Genomic DNA, 20,044 nt, shown 5'->3' on the forward strand with positions numbered 1-20,044 from the left:
ATCTATCTATCTATCTATCTATCTATCTATCTATCTATCTATCTATCTATCTATCTATCTATCCATCCATCCATCTAAATGACACTAAACTGTAGGATATTTGTATAGTGTAAGGAAGTCATACACCTAACTAAAATGCACATACTTTGCACATGTAACTTTCATGTATCTCTTACATATGAAAACCTAAAGACTTGGTGTTGGATCCTGCATTTATAGCTCAAAGGAACCTTAGGGGCCATTGTCTCAATGCAGTCTGAATGAGGTTTGGGATGCTAGAGCATAGTATAAGGAAGCATAGAACACAAGACAGAATCTGCAAAAAGTAAAGAAAATCAATGTGATTGAGGGGAAATATTCAAAATAAGAAGTGTCAGTAAGGGAGGATGGACATAGGTCAGGTCTACTGGGATCCCTGGTGGAATTGAGCATCCTGAACTGGTCAAATCCAGTGGGTTTTTACAGGGTTCTTGTGTGTCAGGGAGGACCAGGCATTGGGGGGAAGGAACTGAGAGCCTGAACCTGGTGGGCACATCAAGGTAAGTGCCCTGGTATTCATTCATGAGAAGAAGTAGAGGAGAGGAGATGATTGAGGAATTAGTAGCTAGTTTCCCCCCCCCCCATATATTTTTATTTATTTTATTAAATATTTCTGAAATGCAAACATAAATTTTACTATTCTTTTTAAAACTGTTTAGTTCCAAATTCTCTCCCTCCCTACCATCTATCTCCCCTCCTTGTGAAGTCAAACACTTTGATATCAATTATATGTATGAAGTCATGCAAAATATAATCCTCTATTAATCATATTGCAAAAGAAAGCACAGACCAAAAAGGGAAGGAAGAAAGGAAGGGAAAGAAAGAAAGAAAGAAAGAAAGAAAGAAAGAAAGAAAGAAAGAAAGAAAGAAAGAAAGAAAGAAAGAAAGAAAGAAAGAAAGAAAGAAAGAAAGAAAGAAAGAAAGAAAGAAAGAAAGAAAGAAAGAGGAAGAAAGAAAGAAAAGAAAAGAAAAACTTTTTTTTAAAAGTAGGCTTTGAGTTGCATCCAAATTCCATAGTCCTTTTTCTGGATGTGGATAGCATTTTTCATGATAAGTCCTTCAGATTTGTCATGGCTCATACTGTATTGCTGAGAATAGCTGTCATTCACAGTAGATCATTATACAATATTGCTATTACTGTGTACAATGTTCTCCTGGTTCTGCTCACTTCACTTTGTATCAATTCATATAATTCTTCCCAGTTTTTTTTTCTAAAATCATCTTGCTCATTATTTCTCATAGCATAGAAGTGTTTCATCATAATCATATAACACAGCTCCTTTAGCCATTTCCTACTTGATGGGCATCCCCTCAATTTCCACCACAAAAAGAGCTGCTATAAATGTTTTTGTGCATATAGGTCCTTTTCCTTTGATCTCTTTGCAGTACAGACCTAGTAGTGGTTAGTAGCTAGTTGATATTCAAACTTTCAACTCAGTGCGTAAGAGAGATTTGGGCTATTATTACAAGATTTACTTTGATAGTGTGACTTGAGGGATCTAAACTTTATCTAACAGGGTGTAGACACTACTGAATTATTTATAGCCATCTAGTTATAGACCCATAAAGATGGACCTGGAAGTAATTTTAGAGGATATCTAAGCCCAAGGCTTTCATTTTACAGATAAGGAAACTGGGTCGGAAAAAGGTTAAGTAATTCGTCCAGGATTATACAAGTAGTAAAGAAGCAGCTAGATGGGTCAGTGGATAGAGGACTGGACCTGGAGTCAGGAAGACCTGAGTTCAAATCCAGACTCAGATACTTACTAGCTGTGTGACTTTGGGCAAGTCACTTAACCTCTGTTTTCCTTAAACCTCTGGAGAAGAAAAACCTATCTGGTATCTTTGCCAAGAAAACCCCATGGACCTTACAGTCAAAGGGTTACAAAGAGTCAGACATGTCTCAACAACAATAACATACAAGTAGCAAGTGGCAGTTAGAGTTTGAATATAGGTCCTCTGACCTATCTAACTAATCTAACACTACCCCATGCCTTTTTTTGCATTACTAGGACAAGGTAGTGCCAGAAGCTTGCAGTACTAGGAGTCATATGATATGATATTCCATGATATTCCCAAAGGGGAGAGTAAAGGCAGAGAGTGGATTTATAGACATTGATGACTGACAAATTTGAGCTTTCCTCTGAAGTGATAGCTCACGTTTATGTAGTGTTTTAGAGCTCATAAACTTGACATCAATCTGAGTTAATTTCCTTTACAAGAGGCAGGCTGGTATAGAGGTGACAGTGCTGGGCTAGAAGTCAAAAGACCTAGATTCAAATCACAGCTGGAACACTTATGATCTGTGATTAAAGGCAAGTGACTTAACCAATCAAGAGGCATTGATGAAGCTTTTGCTATGTGCCAGTCACTGTGCTAAGCACTAGAGATACAAAGAAAGTCAAAACAAAACAAAATTTAAAAAAACATGGACCCTGAACCCCAAAGAACTCACATTCTCATGGTAAAGACAACATGCTAACAATGATGTATGAACAAGATACATACTGCATAAATGAGGTAATCGCAGGTGTAATCATCAGTGAGGAAACCTGGCAAGGCCACCTGCAGAAAGTGGGATTTTAGGTGAGGTAGAGGTGAAAAGGAAGAGCATTCCAAGAGGCAGGGGGAGAGCAAACTCTCAGAGCCTCAGTTTCCTTACTGTAGAACAAGGATCAATAATATTTGTAAGACTGCCTTGGAGGTTTGCTGTGACAAAAATGCTTTGCAAGTTTTAAAATTCAATGTACATGTGAAATAATATCCCTATTTTACAGATGAGGGAACACGGCTCATGGGGGTTAAGCTGCTTGCCAACAGTCACATGGCTAGTTAAGTTTCCAAGGCATAAAGTAAACCAAGGTCTCTTGTTCTATGACCAATCCTTTCTACTCACTGCCCCTTGCTGCAACAACTCTTTGGGTAGGGGTTGTTCTCTTAGAGTCTGACTACCCAGTCAGTACATTGCCTAGGGACTCATCATTGCCGCCAGAAGAAAGGTGTTCAGGTTTAAAATAGCTATGTAACTGGAGCAAAGAAGACAATACCCAGACAAGAACTGCAGGGCAGGGGGAACCAATACAAAAAGTATCACATTATTGGGCTCCTGAGAGCCACAAAGCACAACTCTATTGGGGAGGAAAGAAAGATAAACCTATAAGCTCAGGGATTTTATTGTTTCCCAGTCTTCAAATCCCATCAGTTATGCCACTGGGGATGGGGATGGGGGGGGGGGCAAATCATTAAGGCAGCAAAGATAGTGATTCCAAGGTAATTGTGTGTAATCGTGCCTCTTTTTCCCTGTGATACTGTTACTGCACATGTAAGCATAGTAGCATGATTTTAATGAAAAGAGCAAATCTATTTTCATCAAGTTTTTAATTCCAAGGGATCCTAAATTCTCTGTATCCAGAGGTGGCTGGTGTTCAGCCACACCTACTCAAATGCTTCTACTTCAATAATTCAGGATCCATGGATATGGAAAGTCCCAGCCTGATCATTAGCCAGAATTAAGCCATTCTGGTGAAGGTATTTTTCTCATTTTTTGGCTTTTGCCCACTCCCCAGTTCTATTCCAAAGACTGATACTACTGTGAATGTTTAAAGGAAGGCCTCATTGTACTCTTGGAGTAGTAAAGTACCTCTCCCCACCTCTGTCTCCTTTACAACAACCAATGTAAACTAAGACAGAGGGACAATCTTTCTCCCTTAAAAGCTAGGAGCATAGATCTGGAGCCAGAAAAGACTTCAGAAACCAACTAAAACAATTCCCTTCAATTTACAGGTAAGAAAGCTGAAGTCAAAGAAAATTAAGTGACTTTCCCAAGGTCACACATATAACAAGCATCAAAGGCAGGATCTGAACCTGGATCCTCTGGCAATAAAGAGATTGCTATTTCAGCTCCACCAAATTGCTTCACCTAAAGCCTATTTGGTGTTGTTCAGTTCTTTTAGTCATGTCCATTTGGGGTTTTCTTGGCAAAGATACTAAAGTGGTTTGTCATTTCCTTCTCCAGCTCATTTTATAAATGAGGAAACTGAGGCAATAGTACTTGGCATTCCCTAGCACTCTCCTACTTAGATCAGATGCGTTGAGTCATATTCAGGGTGGTATTGCTTAAACATGAACAAAATCCTGACCCCTCTAATGGCCTGGTCACATATATGCAAATATACATATATACAATATACATATACATGTATACACACACACTACTCATGAAACACCATACTCACTGATGACACACAATACATACATACTTGAGGCTGGGACTCATTTCTTTGCCTCATTCTGCAGTCAAGTCCTAAGATAAGTTGCTGAGTCCCTTTTCTCCCACCTCATTTTTCTTTATTCTCTGTGCCTCCATCACCAGAGGCTCAAAAAAGTACTTTATTTCATACTCTTAGATTGTACCTTGAGTTCTCCTCCCCCCTCCCATATTTGCATAGATACCCAGAACTTTTTTGAATCAGCCAGGGTTACTTAGTAAGCCTCCTAGAGAAACAGAAGCTCAGATCTAAGGTCTTTTGCATCCTCGGCTACTACTCTGTTTGTGAGAGAACTTTACTTGACTATTCTGAAGCCTCAATGTTTCCTCATGGCTGATCAACTGATGCCAAACTCCCCAACCTGGCATTCAAAGACTGCTTCATTCTAGGTTCAGACAAGTTTTCTATCCTTATCTCATCTAACCTTCCCTCTTTTACTCTTTTGTATCAAAAGTTGTTTATGTAGATATCACCTCCAATCCCATTAGACTTAAGAGACTTCTATGTAGCAATTCAACAAACATTAAGTACCTAGTTTTTTTTGGTTTGGGGTTGTTTGTTTATTTTTGCTTTTTGGAGGGGGGAAGGCAAGGCAATTGGGATTAAGTGACTTGCCCAAGGTAACACGGCTAGTAAGTGTTAAGTGTCTGAGGCCAAATTTGAACTCAGGTCCTCCTGACTCCAGGGCCACCTAGCCACCCCAAGTACCTAGTTTTTATAAGGTACTGTGCCTGGTTGCAGGGTTACAACTCTAAAAGTTAATCTTCACTCAAAGAGGTTGCATTCTATGGCGAGATATAATGTACACAGAAAAGTAAGCTGAAGCAACCTCAAGAAGGAGGAAGTACTCACTGGCTGGAAACAGGAAAGGCTTCACATAGTAGATGACTCCCTGCCTCCTTTTAAGCAGTGTCAAATCGATCTCTCTTAGTACCTAGTTGAATGCAGTGCCTATAGTAAGCATTGAATAACTGTTGGTCTAATACTCTACATTGCAGCCAAACTAGATCATTCCCTCACTTTGGATATGTACTCCACTTCATCCTCCATACCTTGCTCAGATATTTCACTATACCTGGAATGTCCTTCCCTGCCATGTCTGCATATTGAAATCCTATCTAGACTTTGAAGTAATATGTAACACCAAATTCAACAGCTTCTCTTGCAGAGACTATAGATAGCATTATTATTTCTTAAAGAGCCAGTGGAATCTTGAGATTTAAGTGTAGCTATCCTTCTTTGAGGAGTCTGTGAGGATCCTCAGTTTAATTGTTGTACAGGAGAAACTGAGGAGGACAAAGAAAAAAGGAAAAAATTCCTAAGATACTAAGCCAGGTGGTGCAGTGAGTAAGAGTTCGGGCCCCTGTGTTGGGAGACCCGGGATTAGTTCTGGCCTCAGATACTTGGCACCCACACAAAATAACTGGCCATGTAACCTTGAGCAAGTTACTTAATCCCAACTGCTTAAAAAAAAATTCCTAAGATAACTAGGTTTGAATCTTGTCTTGCAAAGCATCATAAAACAAATTCTTGAGAAAAGATTTTAATTAGGACCCTGAGAACACAAAATGGTGGAACTATGCTTCCAGAATTGAGAAGTCAATAGATAAAGTCTAAGTTAAAGATGATTTAGACTATAATCTAAATCATTCCATCTGGCTTATTGTAAATGTCCTTCTTGTTATTGATTGTAGTGTTAATAAATAGTATACCTATAGCCTTGATGTTTATTTACACCTAGAAGATTAGAGAGGGGGGAGGGAGAAGGAGAGGGAAAGGGAAAGGAAGAGAGATAAAGAGAGAAGGGAAGGGGGAATGAACAAAAGTTTATGGGAAAAGAGATTTCTCCAGTTTATTAAATAAGTAGCATTAATAGACTGGGCTGGAAGCCTAGTGCTAATTAAAAGAGAGATGTTGGAATTTTAGCACTTTATAAGGAAATAGCAAAACATATCCCTTGAATGCCTTGAATCTGGTATAAGACTAAAGAAAAAATGAGCTATAGCAGGTAGAAAAAGAGGTGATCATCTCTTCCCCTCACCATGCATACAAACATAAAGGTTATACCTGAGGATGATTGGTTTCAAAATCTTCTTTAGTGGAAAAAGCACAGGACTTGTAGCTAGGTAACCTAAGTTCCAATCATGGCCATGACACTTGCTTCCTTTATAACTAATGGTAATTGCTTGTTATTTCCTCATCTATGAAATAGGGATAATAACACTCTCACTGCTACCCCCACAGGTTTGTTGTGAGGAAAATGCTTTGTAAGCCTTAAAGCACCATAAAGACATGAGCTATAATTAACTTCTCTGAACCGCAATTTACTCATAACATCTCAGAGGCTCACTTTTCTCAGCTGGATAAAATAGTATTTTAAAGTCTCTATCAGTTTTAAGTTCTAAGATCCTCTGATCATCCCCTTCCTTCAACCCTCATCTTTTTTAGGACTGGTGCTAACCACCAAGAGTGATGCTCATATGCAGCAGCTTACACAAGACAGCAAATTCTGTGGGCAAACAGAGCCTCAAAATCACCACATAGCTGAATATCTGGCTTGATAACTCATTCATTTTCCATTGATGCCCTACAATGCTATGCCTCATATTCTTGTCAAAGTTTGTTTCTAGCTCTCCCTAGCGTGACACATTCTTCCTTGGCCATGTTGTCCCTAGCTTTTTTTTTCTTTTTTTTGCTTTTTGGAGGGCAGTTGGAGTTAAGTGACTAGCCCAAGGTCACAAGGCTAGTTTTTGTGTTATATGTCTGAGGCAGAATTTGAACTCAGGTCCTCTTGACTCCAGGGTTGGTGCTCTATTGACTTCGTCACCTAGCTGCCCCTGTCCCTAGCTTTCTTAAGCCATCTCCTGGTTTGAGAAAACCAAAGGATTTAACACTAATTTAATTGATAAACTGTGCTAAAAGATTAACTTAGAGAAAAACATAGGATCATAGAGCTATGTGGGACCTTAGAAGCTATCTAGACTTACCCCCTCATTTTATAGATGAGGAATCTCAGTACCAAGGCCCTCTACTGTGGCACCCTACCCATGTCTTTAAGACCTAGATAGGAATGTTTTATGCTTCATAAAGTTTGGACTAAATGGTCCCTAATGTCTCTTTAAACCCTTCAGTTCTATGATGACTCTGCAGAACTTCTTACATTCTTTATAAATTTATTTTTCCATTGTCTTATACCTAGGGAACCAGCTAGCAAATCTGATAAAATTCATTGGGCTATTTGATCCATAGCTCAAACGGATGGCAATAGCTTAAATGTTACTCATACCAGGTAGCATAGGTAGCATTTAACAAGAGCTTTCCTTGGCATGGGTTGTGTAACTGTCCATGGAACAGTGATTTCAAGGACATGGTTACTTTCTTTAATGGTATAGACCACAAGCTCTCCATTCCTTTCATCCTGTCTATTCCTTCCTGTAAATATTCCACAGGGGATCTATCCAACATCCTGGAAGCCTTACTCCAGATCTCTTGAAATGTCATAGATACCGGTGGAATACTCAGTATATCCAATGGTTATCCCTCTTTCTCACCACAAGACTGGCTCACTTCCTTTTCCATTTGATCATCTCTCTGATGACATCCTTTACACCATTTCTGCTGCACAATTTCTCATTGGCAATAAGTTTCAGAATGCATGCACTCACAGTGCATTTCTCCATTGACCTTTAAGTGACCTGCAATTTTAATTCTTTGGAGATTGTGGTATTCTGTGACTCATAACCATACATCATCACTGGAAAAATATTGATGTTAGAAAAATGATCCTTGGTTTCAAGAAGATTGGGATCATTAAAAGTCTGGTACAGTTTCCAAAAAGTAAGTCAACCCTGTCCAACTCTGAGCCCAGCTCATTGTCCATTCACAGTATCTGTCCAACATATATGTACTGATGGACCATTTCTATGGGTTGACCATCCAATTGTATATTATAATCTGGGCAGTAGTCATCCTCCTTTTTCTTCAATTTTTCCTGAATGTATAATCAGAGCAACCTTTTTGGTGTTATTTTGGATCTCTCCTAGGAGGTCCTGCAACGTTCTGAGGCCTATTGCCATCAGCACGGTGCCACAAAGAGGAGAATCTGGGTGACCTCTTTATCAAATCTTGATAACTCCATCATCTACAGGAAATTCCTTCTTCCTTTTGGACTCTGAGTCAAACATCTTTGGTGACAGTGAGAAATATCTTTGGCAAAGTTATCTTTCCCTGTTTTATTTATGGCTTGTTTTATATTAATAATCAGTCATCTAACAAAATGATTCCTATTGCTACAACTTTCAAAGAATTATATGATTTTCACATACACACAGGAAACATTGTTAGAGGAGATTATTTAAGAAAATGCTTTGCTCTAATGAATCCATTTTTTTTCCTACTCAACAAATTAGCACAATGGGATTTTGCATTCACAAAAGCACAAATACAGTCAATTGTGTAACTATAAACGTATGATCTGCTGCAGAGTACCATTTGTAAAAGCCTCTCTGTTCCCTTCTTCAAAATGTCACCTTTAAATATTCCCTTAATACATATTTAGGTTATTCTCAAAAAGATTTTGTGGTGATGGGAAAATAGTTATATGAACAATAGCAATTAGCCAACAAGTATTTATTAAGCGTTTTGCTAGATGCCAGGCATTGTGCAAGGTTCTGGTGACACAAGGCAAAACAAAACTGTTCCTGCACTCGAGAACCTTACATTCCATAGCATAATATTCAATAAATAAGTATAAAATAATTTTATGCAAAATAAATACAAAGTAATTTGGAGACAGAGGCACTAGCAACTAAGGGAATCAGGACAGACTTATTTAGGGGGTGGCATTTAAGCTGAGTTTTGAAGGCTACTAAGGAACCTAAGAGATGATGGGGCACATTCAAGCATGAGAGAGCTTGTGGCACAGGGGGAGAGATGAAATGGTACATGTGAGGAGTAGCAAAAAAAAAAAAAGTCCAGTTGGGTTAGATTTAAGAATATATGAAAGAGAATAACACATAGTAAAACTGGAAAGAATGACTGGAATCAGTCTATAAAGGATTTATATACCAGAGAGGAGATGGCATTTGACCCTGTGGTCAGTAGGGAGCCACTGCAGTTTAATGAGCAGAGATTACCTGGTCAAACATTTACTTCAGGTTTATCACTTTGGCACCTTGTTTGGAGGATGGCTTAGAGAGGGGAGGCTGGAGTCAGATTACGAAGGCCCTTAAATGGGAAACAGAGGAGTTTGTATTTGGTTCTAAAAAGAAACAGAAATTTATTGGAGTTTTTGGGACAAAGTGGAAAATCGTCAGACCTATACTTTAAGAATATCGATTTGGCAGCTGTGTGGAAGATGGATTGGAGGGCAGAATCAGGGACACCAATTAGCACCAATCTATTACAATAGTCCAGGTAAGAATTAATGAGAACATTAAATAGGGATAATGACTATGTGACTTCAGAGAAGGTCTAAGGAACATTGGGGAGGTAGAATCAATAAGACTTGGCAACTGATTGGATATATGGTTTGAGAGAAAATGAAGAGTTAAAAATCCTTCTGAGGACAAGAATCTGCTTTAATAGACTGAAGGTGGTTTCTTCTACAGGAATAGGAAATTTTGGAGGAAAAGTAAGTTTTGAGAGGAAAGATAATGAGTTCTGTTTGAGACATGTTTGAGATGCCTATGAGACATCCAATAGGAAATGTCCAATAGGCAATTGGTGATAGATAACTGGATCTCAGGAGAGAGAGCAGGGCTAAACATATAGATTCGGGAATTGCCCAAATAGAGATGTCAACAGAACTCACTGGAGTTATATCTGAAGAGAGATGGAATAGAGAGAGAATAAAAGGGAGCCAAAGATGGAGCTTTGGAATTAACTCACATTTAGAATGTAGGAATGAAACCAAAGAAGCCAGTAGGAGGGACACATTCTAGGTATGGAACATAGCCATGATACAGACTCAGGAGATGTAGTGTTGGTAGGTGTTGCCTGGATCATAAAGCACATGGAGGGAAGTAGAGTGTAAGAAAACTGGAAAGACAGCAATGTGAAGGGCTTTCAAGGCCAAAAAGAGGTAATAGGGAGCTGGCAGAGTTTGAGTTGGGGGTGGGAACTGACATGTTGGGTGAGTTTAAGGAGTTAACTTTGGCAGCTGAGTGGAGGATCTACTGGAGTAAGAAGAGACTAAAGGCAAGGAGACGATCCAGAAGGCTACTGTAATAGTCCAGACAAAAGGTAATGAGAGCCTACAGCAGGATGGTGACTATGTGAGTGGAGAGAAAGGGATGCATATGAGAGATGTTGTAAAATCCAAACAATTCCGGGAAAAAAGAACCTACACTATATCACACCCAACAGATCCAAACTTTGCTTCAATATGTCCAATACAGGAATCCTAAGGCAGTCCATTGCACTTTGAGAGGGCTTTGTTAGGCAGGTTTCCCTGACATCAAGCCGAAATTGTCCTTTTTGCAAATTTCACCCATTGTTTCTGGTTCTACCCACAGGGGCTAGATAGAACAAATCAAGGACTGCTGACAATCCTTCAAATATTTGAATGTAACTTTCATGTCCTCCCCTGAGGTTTCTCTTCTCTAGGCTAAAACACCCTTGTTTCTTTCTACCTATGCTCTTATGGCAAGGACTCATGGACCTTCATCATCTGTTTGCCTGTGGAAAAATCTCTATTCTGTCAATGTTCTTCCTAAACTCTGGTACTCAGAACCAGCCATGACCAGAGCTGGAATCTATGAAAATATCTTCTCTTTTCCCCATTTCCTATTATTCAGTACTATTGTTTAAATAGGTTAAGTAGGAGTTGGCTTATTTGTTTTCCATATTTTAATTTTTTTTTCTTTCTTTCACTTTGTATTGATTTTGATCTTTCTTGAAGCTAATCACCACTCTGACTTTTCACAGATAGCTAAATTGGAAATTACTCATACATCAATAAATAATCATTCCTGTTGACTAACTTCATTTTTTTGAAGATATTTAATGCTCACCATATCAATACCTCACAATATCAATCATCAATCAAAATGACTTTCTTCTTAAGGAAAATATGTTAATGTATAATCATAAGTCTTATCTATCTACATACATATGTATGTGTATATATGTATATATATATACACATGTGTGTATGTGTATAGATATAGATTCTGTAAGCCTTTAACCTCTCTTGTTTCTTATTCATAAACTTTGTTTCCTAATATATTTTTCAATATCCTTTGTTATGCCTATTTTGGTATTGAAGGAGCTAAGTATTAAAATGCATCTTAGTTCTATTTGGAGACCTCTTTTAAGTTCATTGCAGAATTTCTACACCCTCCTCTCTCCATCTTCTTCAACAGATGTCAGTGCATAAGCTACAGTTATTTCATGGTGATCTTTTTGCAGATGTTCTTCATAAGCATTGAATATGCAAAGGCCAAGAGTCCTGTGATGTGATATCTCTTGTCTCTTTTGTATGCGCAGGGAAAAGCAACACTCACAACCTTTTTATTTGCTTCTCCAAAGAGAGCCTGTGAGCCATCTTTCCATTTAGCTGCTATATCCTTCTGTTTTCACTTAAGTTAAGAATGTCAAGATAGATATGATTAAGTTCCTCCAATTGTATGCCAGCTTGCTGATCACTGGTCAGGGAGTCACACTTCAAGTACCAACATGTAAGGTAAATATTTATAGATGTCTTGGAACTGCGTGAATCTTAGTACTCTTGCTCCAGTTTTACCACTCTGCCAGGATCACTGGGAGCAGGAGCATGGACAGGATGCAGGGCCATTCTGTGCTTTTCTTTGTTTCGCAGGTTGCCATACTGATTCTGAGCATCTTCATTATTACTTAGCTTTAGACAGTAGGACCATATTCTAAGACTTTCCATCATGTTGGAGCCTGCTGGAGACTTTGCTTACCTGCCACAAGTTTTAAGAACACAGGATCACTTCCATATCATGATGAAACATGATACATCAAAGTGGAATTTTGTTGAGGATATGTATATCTATGTGTGTTTCTATATATCTATCTACTTATATACATTGGTGCAGAGATAGATAGACAGACAGACAGATAGATAGTTGATAGTTGACAGATGACAGATGACAGATGGATAGATGGATAGATATAGATATAGATATATAACATTTATTTTTCCCAGACTTATAATCTCACTGGTATAAGCAGCTCCCAGTAAGGAACTTCCTGCATCAATACAGAGTGGCACCTTCTTAACAACTTTTAATCTTAGAGAATTTCCCAGAACACTGAAAGATTAAGTGACTTGCTCAGAATCACATAGCCAGGATATGTCAGAGTTGGGACTCGAATCTAAGTGGTCCTGAATTGCTTTCTATCCACTGTCATATTTTTCCTTATATATGTGTGCCTATGCATATGTATATATGAATATATAGTGACAGATAAACTATTATACCAAATAAGTAAAAAAAAATTTATTAAGCCCCTACTATGTGCCAGGCACTGTGCTAACACTCAGATACAAAGAAAGGCAAAAAACAGTCCCTACTCTCAAGGAGCTCACAGGGAAGACAAGCAAGCTATTGTGTACCAACAAGCTACATACAGGATAAATTAGAGATAACCTTAGAGGGAAGAGCATAGCACTAGGGGGGCTCAGGAATGGTCTTCTTGTAGACGATGAGATTTCAGCTGGAACTTGAGGGAAGCCAGGAGGTAGAGATGAGAAAAGAGACAAGCCGAGGCACATGGAATAGCCAGTAAAAAATGCGCACTCTGGAGATGGGGTGTTGTATTTAAAGAACAACAAGGAAGTTTATATCATAATATCAAGGAGTGGAAGAGAGTAATGTGTAAGAATCCTGGAGAGGTAGGAAGGGGCCAGGTTGTGAAGGGCTTTAAAAGTCAAACAGATGATTTTATCCATGACCCTTAAGCTAAAAGGGAGTTGAATGGTGGAGGAGGGAGGGAGGGGGTGATACAGTCAGACTTATGCTTTAGGAAAATCACTTTGGTGGCTGAATGGAAGACTGACTGGATTGAGGGGGGACTTGAAGCAAAAGGTTATTCAATAGTATTGAATATGTATTGAATATATAATATTGTATATTATAACCCACCAGAAGGCTATTCAATAGTACAGGTAGAAGGTGATGAGGGCCTGAACCAGGGAGGGTAGTGGCATTATCAGAGAAGAGATGGGGACATATTAGAGAGATGTTGCAAAGGCGAAATCAAAGAGTCTAGGCAACTGACTCTATGGGGAATGACAGTCAGGAGTTGAAGATGGCACCTAGATCATGAGTCTGGGTGCCTAGGAAGATGGTAGTGCTCCCAATAGTAATAGGAAGTTAGGAAGAGGGGAAGATTCGGGGGGGAAAGATTATGAGTTTTCTAGACCAATGGTAACAAATATTTTATTCAACAGGAGCGAAGGACCTTAAAGCTGCCTCCTTAACACTAAATTAACCCACAGAGATATTTGTCTTTCTCTATGTGTAGCACAGGACTTTGAAAACCATGCCTCATCCATCTCAGTCTATTTATTCAAAGGCAGTCTTCATCATGATAAAAATCAGCATTGGTACAGGGTAGAAAATCACCTAATATTGACATATCCTGCAAATTTAAAGTTGCATATGAACTAGAGACCTCTAGGTTATTCAATATTGCCTACATTTCTCAGGCACAAAGGTGGAGAGAATATTCAGGAGATCTGTAGCAGCTCTGCTCTCAAAGCTTGTTCTAACCACCTTTTCTTAAATAAAGTTTAGTTACATAGGAATCAGTGACTATCTGATAATTTATGGCCCTGAAGACTAGAGGATTCCACTTCACTACATCCTTCTAATTACAAGCATTGGGAAGCTATAAATGAGAGACAGTGTGGCTTAGTGGAAAGATCAATGAACTAAGATTACAAAGATATCGATTTCAATTCCTGGTTCTCCCAGTTATCACATACATGACCCTGGGCAAATCACTAAATCTCTAAAAGCCTGAAATTCCTTTTCTGTAAAATAGGGATGATAATATTTGCCCTTGAGTGGTGAGTATCAAATGAGATAATGTATACAAAAGTACTTAGCAAAAATTATACCTATATAAGCCAGATATCATAAATGGTTAAATGATAACTTTCGCACCAGCTATTTGTAACTCAATAAAAGTAATTTTAAAATTAACTTTATAATTGTTTGGTCCTCATTTAAAATTTTCTGGTTCCTAACCCACAGTCTCATATAAATAACATAAACTAGAGACTTCAGTGGGCTTGGAAGGCTAATGATCACTTTAGTCAAGACTGGAGTGGTTAAGGTGGTTGGGGTGGGAGGTAGACTTCATTCACTCCAATGTAAACAATGAGAACTCTGTGAGGGGTAATTGTGAAACTTCTGACTTTCAAAACAAACATGCCTTTGACTGTTGAGACTATGCAGTTTAGACTGCCAAGTGATGAGAGAGGTGGGGCATATGGAGAATGGAAGACAGAGAGGGGGGGAGGGGAGAGAGAGAGACAGAGAGAAATAGAGAGATAGAGAGAAACAGAATGACAGAGACAAAGACAAGAGGAGACAGACAGACATTAACAAAGTCAGAGAAAGAGATAGAAAGAGACAATGCTAGAGACAGACAGTCAGAGAGGAAGCAAAGATGTTCTATAAAAATGGATGGCAATGTAAAGAGTCAGTAAAAAGCAAGGGTCTGGAAGAAAACTAATGGACACTGAAAGAAGCATTAATTTTTCCCTGCCTTAGTTTCATTCTTAATTCCCAAAGTAAACTTCTCTATCTCCCTTACCCTCTCATCTTACTATTTCTTCAGCCATTCCACAAAAACAAGTGTTTGTAAATCCAATGAGTTTTTCTTATCTTTTATTACCCCTGACCACTTTTCAGCTTTTGATACCATTCCATTGACCACTGATCCTTTTTTTTTAAGTTTCAATAGTGGAAACTTTTTCTCTCTACCAAAACTGAATGGGAAACTTCAAACCCAGTAAGAGTACATATTATGATGCATCAGTCAAAGAAACAGATGTAATTTGGGGCTCTGTTAAGAGAATCACAATGTCCAGGGTTAGAGAGCTGCTGGTCCTGCTGTCCTATACCTTAGGCCACATCTGAAGTATCAGGCTCAGCCCTTGGTGCCAAATCTTAGGAAGGAGCTTCATAAGATGGAAAGTATTCAAAGGAGGATGACTGATATGGTGAAGGGTCTTAAGTTCACATGGTACAAGATACAAGGTGAGAGACACCATTTAGGAGGTGGTTTTTAAATTGCACTGGGAAGGAAGCTAGGTATTCCAAGAGGCATTGGAGAGGATGGAATAAATCCCAGGCATGAAGGAGATTCTGTACAAATAGGTAAGAAAGAGCAAGAACACAAGTTTATCTGCACCATAAAGTACATGAAGATGAGTGGTATGAAATAAAGCTGGAAAAGATTGGAGCCAGCTTGGAAAAGGATAATTAAGGAAGAGAACAGGGAACTAGTTCAATTTGACTGGAATATACTATAATGTACACAGTGTTGTTGGGAGTCAAAATGTATAAGGTCATAAATGCAAGGATAAAAAGTTTTATATTTGGTTCTTGGGCAACTAGGTGGCACAGTGAGTAAAGCGCTGGTCCCTGAGTCAGGAGGACCTGAGTTCGGTTCCGGCCTCAGACACTTAACTCCCACACAAAAACACTAGCTGTGTAATCTTGGGCAAGTTACTTAACCCCAATTGTCTTCCAAAAGACAAAAAAAAAGTTTATATTTGGTTCTCAAAATAATAGGGAGTCACTGAAGGTTTTTTGCAAAGACAAAAGACATCTATTCTCTATTTAGGCTTGACTACATAAAGTATCTGTGATTACACTGTGTGCACCTGCCACCTATAAATATTACCATCCTTCTACAATTTAGTAGATTGCCATGACTGTGATCAAAAAGTCTTCATTCTATAGCCAACCTAGTAATGAGCCTTTCGGAACTTAGCTGGACAAATTTGGGGGGAAAAAAGACTCAGAGTTCTTCATCAAACTTGTATTCAAAGTCTTTCCCACTTGATAGGACCTGCCAAGCACCTACACACCTCAAAGAGGCCTCCAAGTAGGAGCTGAGTTTGGCAGCTGTGTTGAGAGTGGATCAGGGAGAGAAGAGACGGAAGGCAAGGAGAATAAAAGACTATGACAAAGAGGCAAGAGGTGATGAATGCTTAAACTAAGAAGGTAACAATAAGAGTGGGAAGAGGTGGAGGGATGTGGAGAAATCATGGCATTAGAAACAATAGGATTTGGCAATTGGTTGGATATGGGTGGTAAGGGTTGTAAGGGAGATAAGAGTTAAAGACCACTAAGATTCTGAGTCCAAGTGATTCAGACCTTCAATAGAAACCGGAGACTTTGGAGGAGGCACAGATTTGTTGGACAAAATGAGTTCAGTTTTTGATATGCTGAGTTTGAGATGCTAATAGTATATCAATATGCAAATAACCAATGAGCATTTTTTTTTTTTTGCTTTTTGGAGGGCAATTGGGGTTAAGTGATTTGGCCAAGGTCACACAGCTAGTTTTTGTGTGTGTGTGTTAAGTATCTGAGGCTGCATTTGAACTCAGGTCCTCCTGACTCCAGGGCCAGTGCTCTATTCACTGCACCACCTAGCCACCCCCCCCACCTCGAAATGAGCATTTTTAAATGTGGGACCGGAATTCAGGGAAAGATAAGAGGAAGAGGGCAACAACATAATATCAATGGACAGAGTCTGGAGTCAAGAAGATTCATCTCTGTGAATTCAAATCTGGTCTGAGACACTTACTAGCTCTGTGACCCTGGGCAAGTCACATAACTCTGCCTCAGTTTTCTCATCTGTAAAATGAGCTGGAGAAGGAAATGACAAACCATTCCAGTATCTCTGCCAAGAAAACCCCAAATGGGGTCACGTAGTGTCAGACACGACTGAAATGACTGAACAACAGAAGAGGAAGATATGTAGCTTTGGGAGTTGTATATGAAAGACCATTGAAACCATGGACGTGGACTAGATTGCCAGGGGAGAGAAGACAGGGACAGCAGAAAAGAGAGCTAAGGACGGGGATTTTTGAGAGAACTAGTTCATTTTCCTCATCTAGTCCCTTAACTTGGGTAGCTCCCAGAGCTTTATCTATAATCCTCTACTTTTTTTTTTTTACTCTCCTCTCATGGTTTCAACTGTCATGTCCAAGAATAGAGATGGGGAACCCGAAGCCCAAGGCCACATGTGGCCCACTAGGTCCTCAAGTGCAGTTCTTTAACTGAATCCAAACTTCACAGAAAAAATCCCCTTAATAAAAGGATTTGTTCTGTAAAACGTGGACTCGGTCAAAAGGCCGAGGACCTAGAAGGCCACATGCAGCCTCGAGTTCATAGGTTCCCCACCCCTGTCCAAGAGATGACTCACAACTCACCATCTCTAGCCCTATTCTCTCACCTGATCTCTGATCCAAAATTTCGACTACCTTCAGAGCATTTACACTTAGATAAGTCATTCTTCCAGGTCTTCACACATGCCTCTACACCCAATAAGATACTAAGTCTTACTGATTCTTCCTCTCTTTCCCCTCCTCCCCATTTATTACAGACACCACCCTAACTCAGGCCCCGATTATCTTTCTCCAATGCATCCTAATTGTACACCCTACAGATAGTCTCTTCTCTCTCCAATCCATTCCCTACAAATTGATATTACTCAAGCTCAGATCTAATCATGTCACTCCCCTCTTCCAGTGTTCTCCTGTTGTCTCCTGGATAAAATATAAACTCTTCTGTTTGGCATTTAAAGCCCTTCCCGATCTGGCTCTATTCTACCTTTCCAGACCATTACTCCTACTCACTTACTTTTGCTGCTCAGTCTTTTTTCAGTTGCATATATCTCTTTGTAACTCCACTTGGGGTTTTCTTGGTAAAGATACTAGAGTGGCTCACCATTTCCTTCTCCAGATCATTTTACAGATGAGGAAAGTGAGGCAAACAAGGACAAGTGACTTGCCCAGGGTCACACAGCTAGTGTCTGAGGTCAGATTTGAACTCAGGAAGATGAGTCTTCTGGACTCCAGGCCCAGCACTCTGTCTACTGTGCCACCAGCTGCCCCACTCATGGACGTTACCTTCTAGTTAAACTGACCCGTTTACTACTCCCTATATCCAATATTCCATCTCCTTCCTCCATACCTTGTCACTGTTTTACTTCACATCTCTCCCTTGTGAAAGACCTATTTCCCTTCAAGGCTCAGTTCAAGTCTCAGTTCCCTTCAAGAAGTTGTTTCTGACCTCCCCCCCTCCAGTCCTTAACACTCTCTATTTCCCCAAACTACTTTATAATAATTCTGTACACATGTTCTTTTAACTCACTTAAAGCCATGCTGCTGCATCCATCTAGAAGAATTTGAGTTCCTTGAGGAAAAAGACTGTCTCACACTTGTATTTGTATCCCTTATACAGTGTAGGACACATAGCAGGAGCTTAATAAAGGCTTATAAATTGACCATTTACCACTCCATACTCAGCAAGTTTGAATTTATCATACTTTCTCCTGGATTATATCTCCTTCCCAACTACAGGGCCCATTAAGGAGAGGAGAAGTAGAGTCAGCAGGAATGGAGTCATCTGTTTATAGGAAGAATAAACCTACTGATACACATGGTCTATCCTGAGCACACATGATCTTAGATTTAGGGATAGACCTGGAAGAAACCTTAGAGATCATGTAATCTAAGCCCCTCAATTCTACAGATGAGGAAACAGTCCTAAGAAAGTTAATTGATTTGTCCAAAGTTGAGGGCAGCTAGTTCGTGCAGTGGATAGTGTGCTGGGCCTACAGTCAGAAAGATATATCTCCTTGAGTTCAAATCTGGTCTCAGAAACTTACTAGCTCTGTGACCCTTGGCAGGTCACGTAACCCTGTTTACCTCGGTTTCCTCATCTGTAAAATAAGCTGAAGAAGGAAATGTCTAATATCTTTGCCAAGAAAATCCCAAAAATGGGGTCACAGAGTCAGATACAACTGAAATGACAGTCAAACAATTGGTAAATGACAATGCTAGAATCCAAACCTATGTCCTTTGACTCCAATCAAACAATTGCCTGAAATTCATTTGAACAATCAGTAAAACTAATTAATTTCTATTAATTTGTGTCATCAACATAGATTAATATGATTGAACATACTAAATGCTAAAACTCAGCAATATTCCTCTTTTCTTTACCTTCTGTTTGGTGGTCCTCTGTATGGTCTTGTAAATCTTCATCTACCCACGGCTGATACTCTGGCTTGGTTTTGGACTCATCCTCTCTTTTCTTGCTGGAGCCTTCACTTTGAAAGATCCACCCAATCACGACTAAGATAACTGCTATCAAGACTGGAGTCAGGAAGAAAGACATGACTCTGAAGCTTGGCACAGAACAATGCCAAGCTCTCCGCCCTCAGCTGCTCTCTTTAAATGAGACTGCTAAGAACAGGGAGGGAGGGAGAGGGGAAGAAGGAGGAGGGGGAAAAGCAAAAAGCACAGAAAAGAATATGCCCAAATGAACGTAACAGGTTTCAGAACTTTCAAGGTCTGTCCCCTAAGGGCAAAGATCACTGGTGTGTGTGTGTGTGGTGTGTGTACATACCCAGAGTCATCTTTAAACCTTTGCTGTAGCTCAGCAATAAACAGGCAGCATGTCGTTGCCAAGATCTGAGCAAGCATTTTACTGCACTGGAATTTGACAGGAGTAAAAGAA

The 20,044-nt window shown here is 39.4% G+C and overlaps 1 protein-coding gene across 1 annotated transcript in view; it reads right to left on the bottom strand.

Moving 5' to 3' along the window:
* IYD (iodotyrosine deiodinase) overlaps positions 1-19,738 on the bottom strand; it is a 36,562-nt gene extending 16,824 nt beyond the window's left edge. The window contains exon 1 of the mRNA XM_069069693.1: positions 19,528-19,738. Within this exon, the coding sequence (XP_068925794.1) occupies positions 19,528-19,702 (175 nt within the window). The 5' untranslated portion in view covers positions 19,703-19,738. The remainder of the gene's footprint in view (positions 1-19,527) is intronic.
* Positions 19,739-20,044: the final 306 nt, after the last annotated feature.

This window comes from Petaurus breviceps, unplaced genomic scaffold (genome assembly GCF_028583685.1).
Source record: "Petaurus breviceps papuanus isolate PSGF00001 unplaced genomic scaffold, PetGlider_PUasm1.0 90784, whole genome shotgun sequence".
In the NCBI taxonomy this organism is placed as follows: Eukaryota; Metazoa; Chordata; class Mammalia; order Diprotodontia; family Petauridae; genus Petaurus; species Petaurus breviceps.